The 25,286-nt window shown below is 34.4% G+C and overlaps 1 protein-coding gene across 2 annotated transcripts in view; it reads right to left on the reverse strand.

Annotated features, from left to right (window-relative positions):
* The window catches only part of RTTN (rotatin), a 92,584-nt gene that overhangs the window by 17,485 nt on the left and 49,813 nt on the right, over positions 1 to 25,286 (reverse strand). For both annotated transcript variants that reach the window (XM_059836330.1, XM_059836329.1), the window contains exons 32-41: positions 24,611 to 24,682; positions 20,984 to 21,176; positions 18,646 to 18,728; positions 12,260 to 12,371; positions 11,328 to 11,526; positions 10,164 to 10,254; positions 8,983 to 9,136; positions 8,681 to 8,818; positions 7,513 to 7,724; positions 2,905 to 3,010 (exon numbers count right to left, since the gene is read on the reverse strand). In XM_059836330.1, the coding sequence (XP_059692313.1) occupies positions 2,905 to 3,010; positions 7,513 to 7,724; positions 8,681 to 8,818; positions 8,983 to 9,136; positions 10,164 to 10,254; positions 11,328 to 11,526; positions 12,260 to 12,371; positions 18,646 to 18,728; positions 20,984 to 21,176; positions 24,611 to 24,682 (1,360 nt within the window). The remainder of the gene's footprint in view (positions 1 to 2,904; positions 3,011 to 7,512; positions 7,725 to 8,680; positions 8,819 to 8,982; positions 9,137 to 10,163; positions 10,255 to 11,327; positions 11,527 to 12,259; positions 12,372 to 18,645; positions 18,729 to 20,983; positions 21,177 to 24,610; positions 24,683 to 25,286) is intronic.

Here is a 25,286-nt window from a genome sequence, read left to right on the forward strand (position 1 = left end):
GCCACTCAGGAGGGCTACAAGGATGTCGTGAAGTCATGCAAGGAGAAAATTAGAAGGGCCAAAGCCCAACTAGAACTTAACCTGGCCTCTACTGTAAAAAGCCATAAAAAATGTTTCTATAAATACATTAGCAACAAAAGGAGGGCTAAGGAGAATCTTCATCCTTCACTGGATACAGGGGGAAACACAGTGACAAAGGATGAGGAAAACACTGAGGTACTTCATGCCTTCCTTGCCTCAGTCTTTAATAGTAAGACCAGTTGTTTTCAGGGTATCCAGCCCCCTGAGCTGGAAGATAGGGACAGGGAGCAGAATGAAGCCCCCATAATCTGAGGGGAAATGGTTAGTGACTTGCTACACCACTTAGACACACACAAGTCTATGGGACTGGATAGGATCCACCCAAGGGTACTGAAGGAGCTGGCAGAAGCACTCACCAAGGCACCTTCCATCATCTACCAGCAGTCCTAGCTAACCGGGGCAGTCCCAGTTGACTGGAGGTCAGCAAACATGACGCCCATCTTCAAGAAGGGCTGGAAGGAGGATCCGGGGATCAGCCTGACCTCAGTGCCAGGGAATATTATTGAGCAGATCATCTTGAGTGCCATCACACGGCATGTACAGGACAAGCGGGTGATCAGGCCCAGTCAGCATGGGTTTATGAAAGGCAGGTCCTCCCTGACTAACCTGATCTCCTTCTATGACAAGGTGAACCACATAGTGGACGAGGGAAAGGCTGTGGATATAGTCTACCTAGACTTTAGTAAAGCCTTTGACACTGTTTCCCACAGCATTCTCCTGGAGAAACTGACTGCTCATGGCTTAGACAGGCTCACTCTTTGCTGGGTAAAAAAACTGGCTGGATGGCCGAGCCCAGAGAGTCGTAGTGAATGGAGTGAAATCCAGTTGGCAGCTGGTCACAAGCAGTGTTCCCCAGGGCTCAGTTTTGGGACCAGTCTTGTTTAATATCTTTATTGATGATCTGGATGAGGGGATTGAGTGCTCCCTCAGTAAGTCTGCAGACAACACCATATTGGGCAGGTGTGTTGATCTGCTCGAGGGTAGGAAGGCTCTGCAGAGGGATCTGGACAGGCTGGAAGAATGGGCCCAGGCCAATTGTATGAGGTTCAACTAGGCCAAGTGCCAGGTCCTGCACTTGGGTCACAATAACCCCATGCAAAACTACAGGCTTGGGGAAGAGTGGCTGGAAAGCTGCCCTGCAGAAAAGGACCTGGGGGTGTTGGTCGACAGCTGGCTGAATATGAGCCAGCAGTGCGCCCAGGTGGCCAAGAAGGCCAATGGCATCCTGGCCTGTATCAGAAACAGTGTGGCCAGCAGGAGTAGGGAGGTGATCGTGCCCCTGTACTCGGCGCTGGTGAGGCCGCACCTTGTATACTGTGCTCAGTTTCGGACCCCTCACTACAAGACAGACATTGAGGTGCTGGAGCATGTCCAAAGAAGAACAATGAAGCTGGTGAGGGGTCTGGAGCACAAGTCTTATGAGGAGTGGCTGAGGGAGCTGGGGCTGTTTAGCCTGGAGAAGAGGAGGCTGAGGGGAGTCCTTATGGCTCTCTACAATTACCTGAAAGGGGGTTGCAGAGAGGTGGGTGTTGGTCTCTTCTCCCAAGTGACAAGTGACAGGACAAGAGGAAATGGCCTCAAGTTGTCCCAGGGGAGGTTTAGATTGGATATTAGGAAAAATTTCTTCACTGAAAGGGTTGTCAGGCTGCCCCAGGAAGTGGTGGGGCCACCATCCCTGGAGGTATTTGAAAGACATGTAGATGTGGTGCTTAGGGACACGGTTTAGTGGTGGACTTGGCAGTGCTAGGTTAATGGTTGTATCTTTAAGGTCTTTTCCAGCCCAAACGATTCTATGATTTGAACTCCAGAACTCCTCTTCTGATTTTTGTTGCATCACAGCAAGCATGACTTCAAGGCTGCTCTAGCACAGAACATGACACACTTCATGCACTGGCAGTGCCTTCACAAGAAGTCAGGTCTTAGATGATCTTGTGGGTCATTAACAGAAGAACCACCCTGACTGCAGCAAGGGCTAAGTAGTCCACCAATACACTGGGAAAGAGCAGAAAGTAGGTATATAGCATAGGATTTGAAGTTTGGAGTTTTCTGCCACTATTGGGATCAGACATTGATCAGGTATATCTAGGCTATCTATTTCAGTGTAGCGTAGGTTTAAAGGACCAAACAAATCAACAGATGCAAGTAACCAGAAAGCACCCAAGACAAAGTGCACTTGGGCTGATCACCAGGTATTAAATGCATGATACATGAGAAATACAAATTAACCTGTCTCCCCTGTGTTCTAGTGAGCACAAAAAGCCTTTGATTAGAGGTTTTTTACTTTTGTTTTACAACTGTAAAGTAAAAACCTTAGGCATGAAAGATGTTGCATTGCAAGGGGAGAAGGTCCTACTCAAACTGTAAAATGGGAAGTAAGAAACAAAGAGGCAGGGAAGAACAGAGCTGAGAAAAAAAAGTCTCTTCTTGTCTAGGTACAGCCAGAACTGAGAACACAGGGCATACTTTCACCTACAAACTTGTATTGGCATACCATGAAACAAGAAATGGAAGATACTGCCAGTGCAAAATCTCCAGTTTCAAACAGATGAATATGCCACTAGCAGTAAAAGCTCACAGGTCTCTTCTCACTCTAACAAAAAGCTGTGATTTCACCACAAATTTTTAGACTGGCTACAACATAATATTTTATCTGTAGCTGAAAACTTTAATTAATAATCAGCTTTCTCTGTAAAAATCTGCGAAAAATGCCACTGAAAACTAGGTCTTTTGTTTTGACAAAAACCATGATGATTTTAAAAATACATAAAACACCTGCAAGCATTTGATTCATAAACCATTTAACATACATTTTGAAATGCTCACCTTCCAAAGCACATTTCTGGGCATTTTTGCTGACAGCTAACAGAGACAGCAATGCATTTGTAGCAACTTCTTTCAGCACATCCTTTGAAGATTTTCTTTCACAGACCTACAAATAATGCAATTTCATTACTGAAATGAAAAAGTTACCATATTAAAAGTAGTGTTCATATCTATAAACACGTTGTCAGAGTCTATATTTTCATTTGGATGATTCATCACTATATTCCTATCCAGAGTTCTCCCTCTCTATATTCATGTTTATAGTCCGTCTGCATTGAAGTGTTTCATTATGTTTTCAAATTAAAATTTAAAAAAAAAAAAAAAAAATTTTTTTGCTCTTAAGCCCACTCCTCTTAGTCTTTTCTTAACATTCTACCTTACTAAAGCCTAGATTCCCAGCCCTGGCATTCCAGACCTTTCCTAATATTCAGGCTTCTATCACAGACAATTCACTGACATGCCTTTAGGGCAATCTCACTTTCCTTCAACACAATGATGAAGAAGAGACATCAAGTACCAGTGAAAATCTTTAGAATAAAAATATCACTGACACACATAATTTTTTTTAGATACTCTTGCAATCAGAGAAAAATGGTAGTTTGTCTTATTTTTGTGAGGCCTTTGTGAGCATCACTGTATTTCTAATAACATAATTTCTGTGCTTTCAAAGGAATATTCATTTGGAGGATAGTTGAAAGATGAGGAGCTGTCTGCACTTTATATATTATCCACTAGAGAATTTTGTCCATCTAGCAATTTTCCCTAAAATATCATTCCAATACTGACATCCAATATAATGGAAAATGGTATGCATTGTAATCAGAAGAATATAGCAAAATAAGAACTGTTGCTGGATCATAGTAGAAAAACATATTTTAAAGTTAGCCAAACATACAGCATCTTAAGAAAAACTTAATACTTCAGACAGAAATCTCATGAGTACCTAGTCACAGGACCTCATAGATTTTACACCTCTACATACATCACATATATCACCTTTTATTGGCTTTAGTCCTCTGGCTAATAAATTACTAAGAAATTTTTCAAATTTTAATATGCAATAAAATATTAATGTATGCTCTAGGGTTATCATTTTCTGAAGTGGTCAGTGTAACCAGGACTAAAAAGGTCAAGAGATGAAGACTAGTAAGTTAATAACTTAAAAAAAAAAAAATCTCATTGATAAGGACAACTGACACAAAATTAAAGCACTAAAGCATGGACTGGGTTATACATTTATAGCTGACAAAAAAATTTTCACATTTAGACTACAACTGATTTTATTAGATCCCAAGTGAAATCTCAAAGCTGTAAGCAACACAAGAATGCTCTAAGTAAATTAACTGGTGTTCTGTACTGTTAAGTGGTGGTGGTTTCTTTTCAAATTAAAGAATTAAGATGTTTGAGTAGTTAAAAATATAAAAAGCTTAAACTTTAAAATTGATGCTACTTTACACAAGCCAGGAAAAAACAAAATGTTGAGTTTCTTCAATCCTGCATAACCTAAAATGTAGATTTTGCGACTTATCCACTCAAAGGCTTTTGCCCTATTAAGTTGCTAGCTGTTTTTATTCTTTCTTAGTACTCAGGAATATTTTAGTAATTAAAAAACATACTTCTCTGTCAATCTCTTGGGTATTTTCTTTTCATTAAGTATTATGTGGCTTATTAGAACTGATTAAATAATTAAGGTGAGTTGTCCTATATTTGTATCTTTTTTAAAAGTTTTAATTTCATCTTACTATTTTCTAAATTTTACCTTACAAACTAGCAAAATTCCGTTCTTTCTTGAAGCATGCTCCTTTATGCATTTTTTCCTTATTCTGCAATCAAGAATTGCAGTTTACAATAAAAAAGAAAATGTATGTCAATCATAGGGAACACTTAAATAATTAATAATTATTATTAACTACTAGTTGAATGGAAAAAATAACTCTATGTAAATTTATAATGCCTTCTGTCAGCAGATTCTATAGTTTTAAACTACTACTATTAAAGTATTAAAATAAGAATGGTCACTTAATTATTTTTAAAATTATTATGTATAATAAATTTAACACATCCCATAAATCCACAGCAGTTCTAGCTATGTTAGTCTGCACCTACTGTAAGTTAGTTGAGGGGAGATCACAGCCTTTCTAAAACATTGTAAATTTTCTACCTGGGAAAAAAGGTAGGGCCTAAATTTGAGACTTCATGTATGGATTATGGTTTCCTTATTACTTTTACTTCTGATCTTGAAAACATGTATACAAGGGTTAAAGTTTACATACACAAAAGGACCAAAACCTTTCAAATTCAGCATGTGCATTTACTAAATTCGTTGTATGCAATAATGCATACTAATTTAGGACCTGGCCTGCTAATTTCACACCTGCAGACAGGGTCCTAAGTTAGCATCTGCCATTGCATATCACCTATTCCATAGATTTTATGTAATTAGGATGATTAATGGAGATGACTGATTGTTTGAAAATTCTCTTCCACAGCCTTTTCTATGTTATTCAATTATTTGCTTGAGTGCTTCTCTTGAAGAAAGATCATATTTTAATCTTCTGGCTTGTTTTTGTTTGGTTTTTTTGGGTTTTTTTAATAGGTTACACTACATCCTATGAGCTCCTCTTTCAGCTGCTTCTCAATGACGACCATGGGAGGGGAAAAAAAAAAAGTAAATACATGTAATTTGCTCTAAAAAATTGAAGCTGTTTCTTTCTGAATTCTGTTATCCTTTTTTGGGGGATCACAGCAGCTATATCCCTTTCACGTATTATAAAGCCCCAGACAGCATAGGTTATCTTTTCAGCTCTTTTATAAACAAAGTGCAATGTCCATCTACAGCTCTGAACAGTTAAAAAGCAAGTTAAAAGCTGGTATCTCTTACTGTACTCAAACTAAGTCATAGTGTCTGATGTACTTTCATTGGCCCGGCTGCAGTTAATTCATCATCATGTAGACTTTTTCTGCTGTCACCATAAGAATCATCACTTTTTGCTGCCAAAGATTGGTAACCAGCTATGTGTACTTGTACGAAAATAGAGGAATGTGACTTACAACACAACACGTGTTGACATACTTTCATGCAATCACATATTTGTTCCAGAGCCAAGGATTTCCGTTTTAGGCACATACATAAGCATTAAATACAAAAACCTACAGGATATTTAGCAACTATGGGATTTCAGTGAAGTGCCCCTGTTTTGCTGTCAGTGTCTCTGAATATCATGTCCTCACAGAAAATCTCTATGCACTGAAATTATCTGAAATTAGTTGCCAGAGAGATAGGGAATTCTAGTTTTAGTGGCCTATACAGTGATGCCAAGAAATATCTTCTTAGGAAGTTTCTCATGCCTAAAAGACACCAGGTTCTCAGTGGACAGAACACTATGCCCCAATAAATGCTATAGAGTCACAGTGGTACAACACAGCAGCAAAGGAACACAGGTTATGTGACAGATGTTAGCTGGATCAGGACAAGTCTTGATAGGAGTGAGGTTATTCTACAAGAATTCAGCAACCATAGGAAGCGAGGAGACGAAGTGATACTAGACAGCATTATTTTGGTCACACCACCCAATATGCACTAACACATGGTGAAAAAAATATGTTTTACATAGCAAAATAGTACCAAATAAGATCATTATAAAAAAATAATTACCAGAAATTATAAGCTACATTATGTTATATGAAATGTGTGTCTTTCAGACAAACACTACACTTCTAATCATGGATCACTATTATTGTTATAGTGACAAACTGCACATAATTTGAAGAAGGACAGTAAGTACATAGATAAAAGAACCAATTTGTGAGGGAAAATAAAGTAGACAGAAATTTCACATATAACTTTTCTTATTATTAAGTAATGGAAGATATTTTAACAGTCTGTAAATAAGTGAAGGATGTAAATCAAAGGAAGTAAAAGAATCATTTAGGAGAGTATATAAAAGTATAAATAAGAATAAAGAGATTACAGTAAGAAAGACGGAACATTCAGAATAAGTATCTAGAAAAAAACATCTTGTCACCAATATATATTATGTTGGGCAACAAGTTCCTAAAAGAATTAGTGAAAATATGCTACCTGGCCAATTTAAAACCAGCTTGGAAAATACATTAATATATGCTCCTTAAGTGCAACAACACTGATCTTACACTATCAGGGAATAAACTAGGAGGCTTGATGATTCATTTTAGTTCACAATTTTTACGAAGGCAGCTGTTACAAACAACAATGCTATCATTTACAATGGGAATAACTACGTCTCGAACCTTAAAAATCTCATGACATGTTTGGAAAAGCAGAAAAAAAGTGTACCACTATTTGGGCAAACATATTCTATCTATGTATCATCTTCTCTACAGAAGATTTCATACCACGCTGTTGCAGCATAACTGACTTTCAAGGCACTTCCTAGAAGTTGTTTCTTTGCAATTGTTCTAGCTTGTTACATGAATTTCAAAAATGAGTGTAATAGATGTCTCAAATTAAAGATGTCTTGGTTCATATCCGGAAACAATTGATTTTTCATTAGGTAACTACATTCCTTTTTAACAGAATACAAAAATGCAAAAATATACTCTGCAATCACATCATCAGATTTTAAATACCTGAATAATTAGTGCAGTAAGTTGAGTAACTGATGCCTGGCATCCTTCAACATGATCCAGAAGAAAGCTAATAGTTGGATTCTGACATATACTCTGTTTATCTTGGAGCTGTCTTCTTCCTTCCTCATTCAAAAGGACAGAGAGGAACTGTAAACTAGCCATATATAAAGCAGGATATGTGGTTGACAGATGAATACAATCACAAATGGTATCTGAGAGGTGAAACAGAAAAATAAAAATTTTTGTATTTCATTCTGAATAAAGCTTAAGTGCTTCAGAACTCAGAAAGACTTACCAAAGAAAGTGTGTGAGCCAAGAAACAGTTATACCTGTGCGCTGCACAAGGAATTCTACAAATTCTATGCATTTCGTAAGTCTTTAAAAATCTAAGGAAAAAAAGCTGAGTTTTATAGGTTTGAATGAATTAATTGCTCTGCATTAATTTGACTATAAAAAAAAAAATTACCATTTGCTAAATCACTTTTTTTTTTGTCAATTTTCTGCACTCTCTTCACTTTATTCAACAGCTTACGTTATAACACTAACAGTACCCATCAGCTGCTTTATGCACAATTGGATCTGGATTCACCAGATCACTTAACACGCATCTGGCTGAAATCACAAGCTTGAATGGACTACGCTCATACTTCAGTATTGAAACATGCCAGAGAATCTTGGTGATCTAGAGCCCTGACTAGGCAAGTAATTAATGAAGGAATAATTAAAAATCAAACAAACAAAACCCTGTATAATAATCTTGAATTCCTAGATCTCTTATCTCCCCTCAAAACTTTGCTTTCCTTTTCTGTAAGATATTAAAAAAATTATATATAAGGAAAATAAAGAAGCACTAATGGATCATTTCAGGGTCTACTCACAGATGGCATATTTGGTTAAGGTTTACAACTAGAATCACTAACCCATATATGTAAACAAAACTTGTGAATTTATCTGGCAGTTCAAAAGTTAGTCTGATGATATAAGAAAGAGTTATAAAAAAAAACAACTAAGGGAAAAAGTCAGTCAAGCTCTGGACACATTTGGTTTTCATTCTGGATATGCCACTGGTAATTACTTAACAGCATCTAAACAGGAATGCCCCTCTTTTCTATGTGTTTATTTATTTTATTAGTTGCCAGGTTAAAACCCACCCAGGAATAGTTATTACCAATTATTGCTGTACAATGATTTCCAAGGGCTGCTGTCACAGATGGAAAAGATATTTGGCCATTCTTCCACAATAACGTAGCTAGAAGGTTGAAAAAGTCCACCCATGTTTCATGAAGCACAGATGTTAACTCGGTATCTGCAAAGATAATTTAAAAAAAAAAAAAATCAAACCATTTACACACATGCACAAGCTAAGCCTGGATAGCTAAGCCTGACAACAACCATCAACTTAAATGAAGGTGGTACATAAATGAAGACCTGCCTCTGTCTGGCTGTACTGGAAACAAAGTACTTCATTACCTAACCCATCTTTGGAGCTAATGGCGAGAATCATGAAGGTGTTTCCCAAGAGAGGTTTCAACAGTTCATCCTGGATTACAAGCTGAGAGTCCACCAATAAACATGATTTCAGAAGCCTGGACACGGATGACATATATTGAAGTAGTAATAACACCTGTTAAATATTTTTAAAAAGATATGAAATAAAGCCATATATTTGCATCCTCCACATTTTTTTAGATTAAATACTCACATTACTCAACTGATTCGTAACATTTTGAATTAATATCCACCACTTAAAAGAAATAATAGCACATAAATTAAAAACTGTTTTCCTAATTTTTACTGTAGAAGATGAAACAGAATTCCTAGTCTGGAAAAACATGTGTGAAATCAATTTTCTAGTGACAAAGAATAAAGTTCCTTGTGAGAAAGTCGTGACTCTCGTTATATGTACAGCATCATATTCTCTGGAAGCTCACAAAGAAAAACATAAATATGGTCATTAATATTGATGAATATATGTGTAGTTCCTGAAAACAGAAGCTCAGTTTGAAGCTTTAGGAAAAAAATTATTTCTGACATATTTATTCTCACAAGATTTCTGCAGAAACACATTTTCTTAATAACGTGGGTATCTTTCTTCAAAGTGAATCTGAATGCAGAGCAACAGAAGCTTTAGAATGATGCTGTGCCATGAACATAGTATGTTCTGTATGTTATATATACAGAGTTAAATTTGATACAAAAGTAGTTCCATTGGTAGTAACCCTATATGCTTTGCCTACATCAAAATTAGTTGAGAACTATGTAAGTGTCTACAAGATTGGAGGCAAAGCCAGGTTCGTTATAGAAAATAAATACGAAATGTGTCAGTAACTGTATCTGGCTCGTACTTCAATACCATACAAAGAAATTCTATTACATGATTTCTGTAACTGCTAAACTTAATTTGCATTTTTAAAAACACAACTGGTTTTCAATTTGACGGTTCTAGGTATAGTTCTAACACAGAAATTAATTGTTCCATGTTGAACACAACACATTTTATTTCTCTTAAACCTTGTCAAAAGCACAGAAATTCACATGAATGTAGCCTGTAAGAGTGTGTATGGACTATGTTAATGAATATGCAATGATTATGCAAACATTATTTATTTCATAATTTAAAAAAATTAGAAAGTAATAAATGCTTCTCTAACCTGAGCTTTTACATGTTCTATATGACATGGATGACCCAATGGAGCTTTCAGTTCCAAGATACATCTCTCAACCATATTAGCACTTACAAGACTAAAACAGAATAAAGTAAGTTGGTTAGAAATATACTTAAGTTAGTAGAATATTTAATTATTTAACATTCCATAGAAAAGAAAATTTTAAATAAAAAGAGTAAAAATAAATTATGAAGCACTTTCTTAAAATAGTGGGATTTAGCAGTAAGTCTAGTACAATGGCAACTATAGTAGCAGTAAGTTTTTTCAAAATAGTTAAGACTACACAAATTCCAATGGCTGTTACTGCACTGGTAAAAATTGTTTGTTTATATTTGATTGCTTATTTTCTTTCCTGTACAAAAATAAACAGCTCTGTAATAATATAAAACTGTATTCAAACGAGGCTGGTTTTTTTTTTCCCATTAATTGCAGCATGAAAAGCAACTACAAAAGCTCTTGAAAACCTTAAAAAAACAAGAAAGAACTGATATTCGTGCCTTACTTCAGGACTTCCAAACACTTTCTACAGATGAAAGAATTTGTTACGGTGCAAGTAGAAACATGGAATACAATCTGAAGACTATTTTGAAGTGGTTCCTTCTTTAAAAAAGAAACAAAACACTAGGGTCTATGATCCAATACTTTCCCAAATCTGGCAAACATTATTTACTCTCTTTTAGTGTGACAGCCCGTGGCTTATCCTCAAAATATTGCATATAATTCAAAGAAGAAAGTCATAAAATGAACTGAAATGATCTGCAATTCTGAATACCTGATTATATAATGTAGTGTTCTACTAAAAAAAAAAAGTTATTAAAAAATTACCCCTCCAAAAAGGATGACTAAATGGCCACCTAGACAAAAACCTAAAACATTACCAGAGGAACACGGTAGTCCTGTAGAAGACAGACACCAGAAACAGAATCACCAATATGACTACCTTTTCTGTGGAAAAAAGAAATAATCCAAATTCTTTTCTTTTGTTGATTGTATTTTTTTTTTTTAAAAAGGCATTTTTGAACACTTCAGAAGCAAGAAGTGATCGATATATTTAACAGGTTTGGTAAGAAACACTGATAGATCTCATTTCAAACTTTTCACCTCTATTGCTACACCTTGTTTGTAGTCCAGCAGTTATTGATCTCATACCTGCTGAGAGCTGTTAGCAAATGCGCTTGTTGAAGAGCAATTCCAGTATCTTCTGGTGTGACAACCAGCAGATTGTGCAGAAGGCTGCAAACAGCTGACAAAAGAGCAGGTGTGACTACAGCACACTGTTTAGACAGAGTAGCAGACATGGGAGAACCATGCTGACTTGGAGATTCTGTTGTGGTTGTATCGCTTTGACCTAGAATGTGTTTAATAATAAAAGAAAAAGAAAAAAACCACAAAAGATTAATTAGAGCACTTACATAAAACAAATTGCTTTTCCTTTTTCATAAAATATCCAAGTTCCCTCTACATTTAAAACAGTATACTCTGGAATGAGAAAAAAACAAAAACAAAAACTCCAAGAAATCAGATATAGGAAAAGTGTTATTTAAAGTAGTTCTGAAATAAAATGTTCCTTCTACAAGGCACTAATAGTCATTAAAGATAAACAGTAAATGTGGAAAGATAGAAATTTTCACTTCTTTCCTTAACAAAAATTATTTTATATTTGTAGACATCTCTCTCTACATACAGTTATTCTTTTTTACATTATATACATTATTATCTTTCTACATATAAAGAGGATTATATATACATCTGTGGGTGCGCGTATGTGCATGTATGTATATGACAGCTTTACCAAAATTGAATGTTTTGAAAGGGTGACTGGACGACAGAAATAGAACTTAAGTCTTGAGTTACATTTCAAGCAATATTAACAATTTTCACTTATTTCTGTCAAATGTATTTCACCCTATTTCATTTTAAAGGAGGTGTTTCATGTTTGTATTCCAAAACAACCACTAGAAACATCAGTGATGATTGTTCCAGCAATACATAAGCTTTATATGCATGTACAAATACTGGAATGTGGGCAGGCTAATACATCATATTCATCATTATGTACACAAACTCAAAGTTTGACTTACCTTGCGCCATAAGCCGATCAACTACAGTTTCAGGAAAAAAACTGGTCGAATTTGTCGGGACTATTGCCTGAAGCTCAGTAACACTCCCCAGTGATGGTGATGCAGACCGAATCTAGAAGACATAAAAAGGAAACTAGTTGATTCCAGCTTTTATAGAGCAGACTTCTATTTATATTTTCCTTGAAGGGGGTATGAAAAACACAAACAAACCACACCAACTCACCAAAAACAACAAACCGACAAAACCAAAAATGATGTAAAAATTACTGTTCAAAACCAATTTCATTAAAGTTTGCTCATTATATGTGTATATGTATATAATCTATAAACATCCAGTAATTGAAACTATCGAAAGATGTGCAATATGAACAGCCTGAAACATTTCAGTTAAAAACTGATCAATGCCCATGTTACTGGAAATTCCTCCTCTTTACCCTTCTTTTTCATCCATATAATTGACCCAATCTACATTTGGACTAAGATAGAAAGGCATTACTGAAGCATTTAAACTCAAATTTTTCATGGACTATTTGCTCTACTGAGAACATCAGCACTTGCCCATTTGTACCAGGACACGCTCAGATAAAAATATCGGAAGTGCATTAGTCACCAGAGTCTTTCCAACTCTGGGTACTTCTCTTAACCCCAGTCCTGTGATCCTTACATGTAATCATTTCATGGTGAAGATACATTTACATGACAGTAGATAATTTCACTATCATACTACCATGCTCCTTCTACCAATTCTACATTATCTGTCATATTATTAATTTTGCAAAGTTCTTAATGCTCTCGCTACTGTGTTTAAAACAACAAGCTTGAGATCAGAAGACCTAGAATCTCCAGCTTAATAATATGCTTTTGTGACATGACAAGACCTGTGACCTGTTTCAGAGTACAGAATAAGCATCTCCCATGTCAGGTCACTTTTTCACTTCTGGTTTTTGTTTTCTAGCTGGACAATTCACATCAGATAGATTTTCTTCAAGACTGTCACTATACAGTGTTACAGAATGTTGGGGAATCCAATGAAATCCCGAGACTTGATCACAGCTGGAAGAAGGATTTATTAGACTTTTCCTCACAGTGAGCTTTCTAAGGAAAAGAGAAATATTTCGAAGGTTTTCTTTTTACAGTTTTATTAGAATAACAGTTAGAATATTTTTTTACCTAAGGAAAAGTCTAAAGTGACTTAATTGACATAAAGGGTGGAGGGAAGGAAATCACAGATGACTCCCTTCCTAGCTATTGTATCCTTGCAGTTATGTCACTGCTTTCCAGGTTTAGTTTTGATTTTCTCAGCAGCATTTTGAACTACAGAAACTCTGTACTTAGTCTTTTCTCATCCCCTAGAAGGTTTAACTCCACCTCCCACCCCCATCGCTTCCAAATATTGTTAGGCTTCTGTCAGCACATCTTTACTTGAGACCAGAGTCCCTGCATGAGTGAAAGGTTGCCATGTCCATGCTGTAATTCCCTTTTCTCTCCCATTTTCCTCTGGTCCATCCTACTGTCCATCCTACAGTCTTGAATCTTTCTCCTCAAGCAAGCTCAGTTGTTCCTCAAAAAAGCCAGAAGGTTATTGTAACACAGAAGACAAGCTACAGTGAGATTTAGGGTGAGTGTCTGAAACCCAGTATTCACACATAGCGTGGGTCACATGAACACTAGGACATGCTTGGCTAAATACTTTTCTTGTTAACAAAATGCAGGACCAAATTGTACTGACCAACTGAAATTCAAATTCTGTTTAGATTATACAAATAAAATCCATATTTGTCCAACTAAAATAAATTGTTTAAAGTTTCATGCTTTCCGATTTAAATAATTATTAAAATCCAGTATTTATATTAGAGTAAATCGATCCATCTTGACACTTCAATTCTGCATTTATTCAGCACTATACTTCAATTCCAAGCATTCTAATAAATGACAAAAACCATAACTTTTTCTTAAGAAGTGCAAACCCAAAATGCAACTTCTAACAGTCCATATGGACCTTCTGCAACAAATAAAGCCCTAAAAGGAATTATTACTATGCTGAGAGTCATCTTAAAGATATTATTATGAATGTATACAAGCTTTTACATATTAGTAAATAGAATTTTTGTGTGATGTAGAAGAAACTTTCTCCATCTTCTAAAGCTGTCTAAACACTTGGGGCAAAGAAACAAAAATATGGTCTTAGAGATGTTAAAAAAAAATCAATAAAAGCTTTATCTGGTTAGAAAAATATCAGCTTCCTGCACAGATGGAACATTTATTGGTAATGGCTTCACAGTAGTACATGGGTTAAAAACAGAAATTTTCTGCTATCTTAACAGAAAACATACAGTAACACAATGAAGTTATTTCGACAATGCTCTGCCTTCCAAGGAAGAAAAATATATTATTGCTTTTATAAATCACTTTTGATAAGGGGGTCTGAGACATTGTATGTAGTAAAGGATATTTACTACTGCCACCATATTCTTCCTAAGAGCAATGAAGCATTCTGTTACTTAACAGTGAAACAACAGACTTTGGAAGGGGGTTTAACTGGGGAAAAGAAAGGGTTGTGTGGGGGGGAAGATGACAACTGCAGATTAGAACTAATACAAAAGACTACAAAAATTGTCTGAGTGGAAATACAAGAGAAATGTAAGGCTTTGCCATTTATCTACTAGAAATGAATAAAAGGTCTTTTCTTAACCTCTAGTATAAAAATCCCTCTGGCATTGCTTTAATAGGCTTGCAGTGATTAATTCTATTCAGTTCTCTTTTCAAAGGTTTAAATCACTTAACTTTGGTAACAATGGTTCCAGAAAATAAAGCACACATTTTTATCAAATAGGAAGATTTCATAGGAAAGAATGGCCATGACTTAAAGCTGTCTGGGAAATGTCTGTAGATCTTTAACCTGCACCATTTTTAGCTCAAGTTCTTAAAAGAACTCATTTTGCTAAGCAGTCCTGGGCACAGAACAGCCCTAGTGTATTTATGCAGTGTGAAGCAAGTATCTCTATGCTGATTGGTGTTCTCAATCATACATACTAAACACAAAACAACATGTTGGTTAAAATAAGAACAAGGATTTGTTCTCTGTAATGATAACCTGAGTTGATCTTCAAACTCTGAATTCTATAAAAAACAAAGATTTATAATCTTCTCAGAACTGGACTTTTTGCAGTATCCACATTCCAGTTTGCAGAAAAATAAAGATAAATTTGACAAGAATCTGTAATCCACTGAAACCTTAAAGACACTAAATACAGTGCATATGAGTTAGAGTACAGACAATCCAGCTCTGCTGCTGTCTTTTACATGACCTTGAATCATTGATTTCATCCCCACATCGCTATTCTTTATAAAATGGGCAAAATTGTACTTCTGGCCTCTGCAAGACCTCTGACAGACTATTTTATAGACTAAAGTAAAAAAATAAAGATTTCTGTTATTAATGTATGTGCTTTTTAATTTTCTCAATTTTACTTTCTGCAAATTTGGGGAAAAATTTGGGGATGGGGAAAAAAAGATGAACCCAAAAAGTAATTTAGATACTATTTTCACTTCAGGTTGTATGAAACCCGTGTGAAATCGGCTGTTGATAGCAGATATCTCAATTAAAGTATTGATTACATAAAATCTGAAAACACTAAAAACTAACAGTGTCTTTCTCTTTTTGTCAGAACTGTTTTCAAATATTTAAAAAAAAAAAAATCCAACAGACCTTTTCTCTTCACAGAAAAGAAATTCACATAATTCAGTAAAAAGACATCACTTTTGCTTCTGCAAAGATCTTCAGGATGTGGCTTACTGAAGAAAAAAGCAGTTTCAGGTTCCTAGACTGACATTCATGAAATGAATGGATATGGACATATTTAGAACATCTTTTTTTTGAAAAAAAGGTTATTAAAATATCAGAGAAGAGCTTCCGATAGAAACAATTCTACTTGGTTTGGTAGCTGGTGACTCTCAATTATTTGTGGCTGTTGTCATAAAATCTGCACCATGCACACTAAAACGTATTTTTCTCTTCAAGTAAGACCTGCAGACTCCCTTTCATCTGTGATGGGGAAAGCATGCCATCTAGTGGGCTTGGAGTAACTACATCTTCCTGGTACTATTTATACATAAAATTTGGAGACAAACTTCTACAAACTTCTGGTAATGATTTCATAAATCTATTTCTTTTTCTCATACATCAAAACGGAAAGTTTTGGGCCAAACTGTAGGAACACAAAATTTGAAGTTATAAAGGAATAAGTTCCAAATGCAAAAGTATTTCCAAACTTTACTAGATAGACACTTAATAGTCATTAACTGCCCTCTGAAATACAGTTTGTACTGAGCCTCAGTTCCCTACCTCTATCTTTCTTCTCCTAATTAATACTGGCATTGGAACATCAGACCTCTGCATCTTGCCTTCCAGCTTGGAAACTTATCATATGTCATGTCAGCGCTGGTATATTTTTAAAGGTAAGAAACTTACTTAATAAAAACAAGAGTTTACACAGCTGCTAAAAAGGTCCATGAAGGACAAATGGAAATTAAATTAACATCTATAAATGACAATCAAAGTTTTTGTGTGAAATCTTCATGTGAACCAGGGGAAGAAGGAAAACAAAATAAAACAAAAAACAAACTTGAATAAAACTCTTACATTAGCTGTAAGAGCATAATCTTAGCAAATATGAAGTCTACAACATCTAGAAGACTGATACAAATAAGTGTATCTTAGTATTACACTGTGCTTTCCGCTTTCAAGAATTAGTTGTCCATTTGTTAAATGGAATTGTAAAGCTATGCCTTTATGTTAAACTATGATGCTACTTTACACATATAAATAAAAATACATTAATTTGATCTAGTAGATTGCAAATTATTTTGTCCTTTTTTCTTTTTTTAAGCTACTGAAGCTGAAGCACTTTCATGTAATGAACTCTTCAACTCTTCATGAGAACTCAAGCACAATTTTAAGTAGATTAGACACGCAACCCTGATAAGAATTGCTGAAATTTAATTTTTCCCTCAAGTAACATGAACAAAACAAGATGAAATTTGTTCAGTTGAGATTTGAATATTTGTGTTTAAAATAACTCTAAGGGTTTTTTGGGGGGGTTGTTTTGTTTTAAATAAACGAAAATCAAATTCATTAATAAAATTTCTGAAAAAGATAAATTTTAGCTTAAAACTAGAGTATACTTTTTCCTCAATTATTAAAAAAATGCCAGAGAACAGTAACAGTACTAGACAGCAAAACATTTATAATAGAGAGTTAAAACAGCAAGGAAAAATTATAATTGTGAAATATTTTGAGACAAAATTTCAATACTGGCTTTTCTATGTTTTTATTTATATCACAATCCACAGCAAAACTGGGCATAACAATTTTAGTCAATAGGATAGTATCTTGTTGTGCTTTATCAGTCTTTTTCATATCAGAAAATCTGTTTAACAGACAAGAAACTTCTGAGCTATGATATTATGGCTTCCATATTATATTAGATGGTTATTCATAAATCAAAAGGTTTTGAAGAAAATGTAAAATTATAAAAATGGATTTCAGTACAACATGTCAGAGTTTTCTTGGAGTTATGCTGCAGTCTTTGAAAGTAAATTATTTTTATCAGGTAGCTAATGAATGTTATAAAAGCTTCCTCCACAGCCTGATCTGATATTGCAAATCTACTCTGCAACTGGAAGAATGTATTTCAATTTCTCTTCCTTTGCATTTGCCATCTTGAAAGACGGCATATGTTTACAGGCTTTCATTGCAGTAATCATCCTAGGCTGAAACAAATTTTTCAAGCAGCCACCTGCTTTCTTATATTTTTCATGTCTGTTTTGGGTCTTACAAGCACTTGGGACACATTTATATTTTATAAAAGCATTTTCAGAATCCAGAGTTTATTATGACACAGAATATAATTTTAAACCAATGTACTTATGAGGTTTGGACTGATCCAGTTCTGTAGCTGTGTAGTGTAAATATTGATTCACTCTGAAAGGACAGTTTGAATAAAAGCAGCAGAAGTGACAACTATAGATGGAGATGACTGCATTTTCTCAATAAAGCCAATTACAAAGTAATCTCTAGAGAATATGTCTTGCTGTGAGAAGCTACAGAATTTAGCACTGCCTTATGCATTTAGCTAGACAAGGTAAGCTATTTTATTTATTTTTGCTCAGGTAGATAACCATAAAAGTTTTCTTTAGCATATTAAAGCTACTTCAGAGTAAATTTTGATTTAGTTTTAGTTTCTTAATTTTCAGTTTAATTCCAGTTTTGTTTTGTGGTTTGTTTTGTTGGGGTTTTTTTTAGCATTTGTAAGAGTGCTAAATTTCTTCAAAGCATTTAATGAACAACTTTTTATTTTAAATAAATAGACTACTCTGCAAGTTACCATAGTTTCAGATGTTGACTGAGAATGTGAAGATCGGCTTTGACTGGATGGAGCCTTCCAAAGATTAAGAGAATCATCAAAATCTGTAGGAAAAAAAGAATAAAAATTAAAATCAAACAAAAAAAGTTTTCTTTTTCATTACTGCAAGACAAGCAGAGATCATAACAAGCTTTTCAAAGGACTGCTTCAGTGAAACAGAAAAGTAACCAACCACACTCATCCTTTTGAAGATCTCATAATGTAAGTTTTCACACACTGTACCTATCAATTCTTATCCAGCAAATCCCTTGAATAAACAGAAATTAAAAAAGAAAATACAATTTTCAGCGTAACATAAAATAGTCTGGAAAAAGCTACACTTAAACTGCAGTTGCATAGCCTTTAGTCACTTGAAATAGTTCAGATTTAGTTTTATTTAAAATGTAATAGTACAAAAGTATTGAAGATACTGGGGTCTCACAGCACAAACATAACGAACAGACGTCCTTGTCTTCAAAAAACTTCAAATTCACATTTTAAGAGAAGCAGTTAAAAGATAATCCATATTCATAAATATAATGAAGGCAGAATTACTTTGTAAATCTGTTTCAGAATAAAAAGTGCCAAAAATTTTATAGCATAAATGTGTCAATAATACATTTTAAGGCTTTCCTATATTTAGAAAAGAAAACAAAGAATAAAGCACTAAATTACACAGATTCTGACTGCAAAATCCACAAAAGTAGAAGTCCTATACATATATTAGTTAATTACTAAACTGCGCTAACTAATTTTATATTTAACATAACTTTGCAGATGAGGTTTTTTATATTCCTGAAAAATGTGAGGAAAATACATTGGGGAAAAAAACCCAACAAAAATGGTTTCAGGAAGACAAACCAAAACAAGATCTTCTATTAAGAGATGACAAGGCACTTATTAAAAAGCAGAAACTGGTCACTATAGATAAACAACACAATTCTGAACATATGAATGAAGAACTTACAAGTGTTTCAACCACTATAGTTTTAGAGGTGGAGCAAACATTGTCCTGTCCTCCCTTTTTTAAATTAAAAAAAATTGTGTTTCTTGTTCCTGAAATATGGATGATGCTTCCCCCTTACTTCAAAGTTCTTGGAAAAACATTTTATTGGCTGTATGTTTTATCAGGTCATTGAAAAGCATCTCAACTGCTCACTGAAAAGTTCTACAATCCCGGCATTTGAGTTGCTCTTAGATATGATATTGCATCAGCTAACAGAACTACCAAGAGGCAGAAATAAGAGGAACAGGAGAGGAGTGAAATGCGTTGGATTGAAAAAAATTACACTTACAGATAAACAAAGCAGTCACAGAAGAAATTAAGGATTTTTACTGATTGAATTTTGTACACTGCTGAGTTACTTCTCTGATAACTCAGTGCATTAATCAAGAATATTTCTTTTCCTCGGGTATGTCATAAAGTCATAACTTGGTAGGGGAAATAACATTCCTCTTTTGTTCATGCTTCTGTAACATAATTTTAACACAAGCAGACCTACAAGAACTGTTTAAATCGGTAGCCTTAGAAAACAAATACAGAAACTTAGGCACACAAAAAAGAAAGAGACCAAAAAGGATGAACATACTAATTTTTCTTCCCTTGAACAGTTTTTACTAATTGAGCTCTCTAAAGAATTTCCTCGCTTTCTAAACTTAAGATCATAATACACATTTGGACAAGAACATGGGTTCCCACAATGCATCATAGTACGACTTAGAAATATTGTTCTGAAAACGATTACTCAATATAAAAGTTAGATCTGAAATAGTCCAAGGGTATACAGGTTTAAAAAAAACAAAACAAAAAACCAACTATCAATCCAATCTGAGCATTAAATTTGATCAGTTTGCGAATGAGATTATATCTGAATGTCTTAGAATGTAGCTAACTTCAGCATATTAGAGTCCACTCCTAGTCATGTATCTTTGAAGTTGAACACATCAAGAAACAGGAGTCTTAGAAACAGTCCTTATATTTCTTTTTCCTAAAGTTTCACTGTACTGGTCTGTCATAAAGTAACAACTGTAAGAAGTATTTTACCCCCAATATTTTCCAAGAAAATGTATTGCAGAACCAATTACATCTTTTCCATCTGTAACTAACAGCTCAGAGCTTTTTCTGAGATATGTTAAACTAGTGACTTACCTACTTAAATCCTCAGAGCAATATTTTGACTTAACAACATATTTAAGTTCATGATTTAAGTATTCATTTTCAGTTCCATTTTTAGTAGGAATTATTTGAGGTAAGTTACTTAACACTAGAATGAATTTAAGCAGGTTTAAAATACTACAAGATTTCATTAACACCACTTACCAGTTATACCACCTTTTTCTATGATGAGGTTGTCTTCCCTGGAAGAATTCAAATCAAACATATAACATCCCAGGTAACAGTGTTTCACCATCTGATTCACATGTTCGTAGAATTGGCAGTGATACAAAAGGGCCTTAAGTGCAGGTTTTCCTGTCTGAGAGAGGCCAGATTCTCCATCATGTACAGAGGGACCCTAAAGACATGAAATTCACAAACATCATTTCTTTAAAGGAATCTTTTACATAAAATAAACTGTCAAAACCACCTGAATTAAACCTAATATTGTGTATGTGTGTGTATACATAGCTGGTTTACAGGTTGTAACTAATAGATAGCAAAAATCAGACGTAGATTTTATTAAGACTGAGCTAAATCATAGTATTTTACAAAAACTGTAATGATTTAGCAAAATGGAAATAGATATTTAGCTCCTGAGAAATTTGTTAACAGCTAAGTAGAAAGCCACGGAAAGCTGTAACTGGGTGGTTTTAAGACACTATATATATCAGGAGACTTTACAATTCTAATTTCTCATTTAATTCTACTTACAGATATCAATTAATGCAAAAGTTTTCTTTAGAAAAAGAGCACATTCATACTAAAAGTAAATATCCTGAAAAGGTCATCCTGTTCTGAAGTATACTGCCATTATACTACATCTATCCATGTCGATCTACTATGATAAAAGATTTATTTAGAAAATAAAACATAAAAAGAAAGAAATTATCTTTGAAGAATGGTTTTCAGGCATTTCTTTTTAAACACTGACTTCCGGGAAAACTTTCTAGAGCAGTGGATTTACACCTGATAAGAAAGACTTCATAGTCTTATTTCAAATAAACAGTTTGATTTGACTGCCTTTGTTACAGTATTTCTCCAGTGTTTTCTAAGGTAACAGAAGAAAACAAGAAGTTTTATTAAGCTACAACATAACCTGTTTTAGAGTGACCATAAAAATTAGAAGTGTTAATTGGCAAAAGAACCCAGACTGAAAAAAATTCAAACCAATTACATTCTGCAAGGCAGTTTTAGGAGGCATCTTGCAGTACTTCAAAAAGAAACTAGTTAAAATTATGGAAAGAAAAACCGTCAGTGCTAATTATAAATTTTCTTTGGCAGACAGGAGAGAGCAAAGGTAGATCAACTGCAAATAAGTAATTTGAAAAACACTATTTGTCCCCAGGAGGCTCTAAATCTCCTTCAACCCCTCCTTTTACACTGAATACAAGCTTACTTTCCAAGAAAACAAAACAAAACAAAAAACAAATCAAGTAGAAGTGGTAAAACCATTTTGTGTTACAGGGTAAGTTACAACCAGAGTTTTGGATGGCTACTGCTCATTCTTTTTTGTTTCTGTAATATATAAACAGACTATTTTCACTATTTGCCTTTTATGCCAATTAATGGAGAATCACATATGACAAACAATTTTAAGAAGAATGTAGTACTTAATGTAAACTGTTTACAATGAATTATAGAACTGTACTTGTACAGTGTCAGCAATATACTTAGACTGTATCAACTATGACAAATGCATACTTTGGAAATTTTGTAAAATTTTGACTAAATTCAGCTCTCCAGAACTGTCCTTGCCAGTTTAAAAAGCTATGCCAGATACTTTATCATACAACAGGGGCCCTAAAAGAGTTACACACCGATTACATTCATAAAGTGCTCTGACTTCAATCTTCACACGACACAGGATGTTGCAGTCTTAGAATACTTTACACAGGTTGCTTTTACTCATGACAAAAAATTTCCTATGCCACTTTTTAAAATAACATAGCAAAATGAACTTTTATAAAGCAGATCAACTTGATAACAGCAACACTATACACATTCTGGCCTACAAACTCTATTAACAGCCTTTCCTTTTCCAGCCCTATTTGCCCAAGGGATAAAATGATAAATGTTTTACTTTGGCTATGGTACATTATTCCTGCTATTCACCCAGATCCACTTAATAGCTCTCCTTCAAACTCGCTTGCATTAAGGTCAACAGACAAACCAACTTATTCAGTGCAAGGGAAAAAATGTAACTCTGAAATACAGAATTTGATCCTGGTGTTTGTATTTTCAACACTTTTAATTTACCAGTTACCATAAAGTGCTGCTTGATAATATCTTTCAGCATGAACACTTAGGTGATGAACAATTTCCAGTAAATTGCACTTCTTAATAACAACAACATTAACTCAAAGCTTCTATTAATTGCACTGAAATTAATCCAGAATTCTGCAACTAGATTCAATTTTTGTAACCTCACCATAGTTGTTGAAATGTTTAAAAAAAAGACTAAGCAACTTTTATTAGAGTTTATATCGACAAGTTACAATGGCTGCCCCTTGTAAATCCCCTGCTATTATGAATTTAAAGAATTACTGTTTATATTGATAAAATATAAGTAATAAGCAATAAGACTGAAACAAGGGCCAGATCTGTAAGATTATTTGGATGTTTTCCTTTATGATCAGATGTAAAGGAAAGATAAGACATACTGTAAAATGCAACTCTGCAAGAAATACCATTATAGATTTTCAGTGCAGCTTATTCATAGATAACTTATCCTAGTAAAATAGGAGGAATCTCTTTCAGCACTAACTTGATCTTTTGCAGAAAGGAACAGATAAAACAGGATTCGGTTGCATCTGCAAACTTCTTCCAAAAAGAAAATACACTGTTCTCATATAGGTACAATCTCACATACAGGAAGGAGCAAGATGGACAGAAAGAACAGGTATCAAGGCCACAAAAATTTTAAAAATGGGGAACTAAGATCCAAAGATCTGTACGTAAAATGAACCATACTTGCTGTGTGTAACATTGTAACATGAGATGACCAACTCAAGGTCAGAACTGGAAAAGTCTCCAGGGGATCTTATCAGTTTCTATAAATATCTGACAAGAGAAAGTAAAGGGAGACAGACTCTTCTCATTGATACCCAGTGACAGGACAAAACGCAATGAGCAAAAATTGAAATACAGGAAATTCTATTTAAACTTAAGAAAAAACTTTTTCCCTGTGAGGGTAGTCAAACATTAGAACAGGTTGCCCAGAGAGGTTGTGGAGTCTCCATCCTTGGAGATACTGAAAACCCAACTGGACACAAGCAACCTGCTCTAGTTCACCCTGCTTTGAGCAAGGGGCTATGTTTTTAAGAAGCCTTTAAATTGACTTAAGCAACAAGCTGCTTCATCTTTCTTTGGAAAGGGTTGTTTCTCATCATTTACATATTTCTTTTCAAAACATGTTATAAACATCACATTATCAGAATTTCTTCTTCCTCATACCCCTCAAACCATGTTGCATTCCAAGCGTTGGTAAAATAAATGACCAATTTCTATCCTAAAACATTAATGACACTATGTAAGTAAGCAAGTTCTCTAGGAGCCAAAAGCTATTATATTCATGAAATGTAACATATATACAAACTAACTTTGGTTCTTTTCTTGAGCTTGCTGGAAGTTTGAAAGAAGTTTGTCTATTCATATATTTCTCTTTCCAAAACGTTATCTTAGACATGTAATTTTAATTCGTATTTTATAGGTATACTGACATGAGTTTTTATATCAAATAACGTCTCTGTGACACTATGACCTTTCTCATCAAATGTAATAGTCACTCACTTGCCAAAGACAATCTTTCACATCTTCTGTAGGAATTGGAATCACAAGGAGATTTTGTAGAATAAAAGCAGCCTGAAATAAATGAAAGCATCAATGGCCATCTAGCCATCACAGTTCGAAAAAACCACATCAGATTTAACAGCACAGTCTACATATTATTCCATTGCTTTAGACATATGTTGAAACACAAAGAATTTTCATGTTCGTATTGGAAAAAAAGAAATATTAGAAAGATATAACCTAAAACCCCTCAAACTTCACCTACAATAGATGTCATTAGGGCATGGCACAAGAGAAGGCCGGTTAGAAAAAAGACAAGGAAGAGGTGGAATAGAAATCACTAGGAAACAATTTTTTTTTTTTTTAATAAAATACTTTCATCGCTGTTCCACTACAGTCAATCCTGTTGAATGACCATTACATAACAAGAAGTATTGGAAAAAAGTCCCTGAGCAGAAAAATCTGGATAACTGTTTATGATCCTTCACTCTATTGTCCTCATGTATTGTTTTTTAATTATTATAAAATAATTGGGACAATGTGGGGGACACATTGGGACAGACACATATGTTCCAAGGATTTTCCTTTCTAAATACGTAGCATGTGTGTTTTTCTAATTTATATTACACACATATCACATGTATATGTGGGTGGATTGCAGTGGCTTTTTTCATAT

Source organism: Gavia stellata, chromosome 3 (genome assembly GCF_030936135.1).
Source record: "Gavia stellata isolate bGavSte3 chromosome 3, bGavSte3.hap2, whole genome shotgun sequence".
Lineage (NCBI taxonomy): Eukaryota > Metazoa > Chordata > Aves > Gaviiformes > Gaviidae > Gavia > Gavia stellata.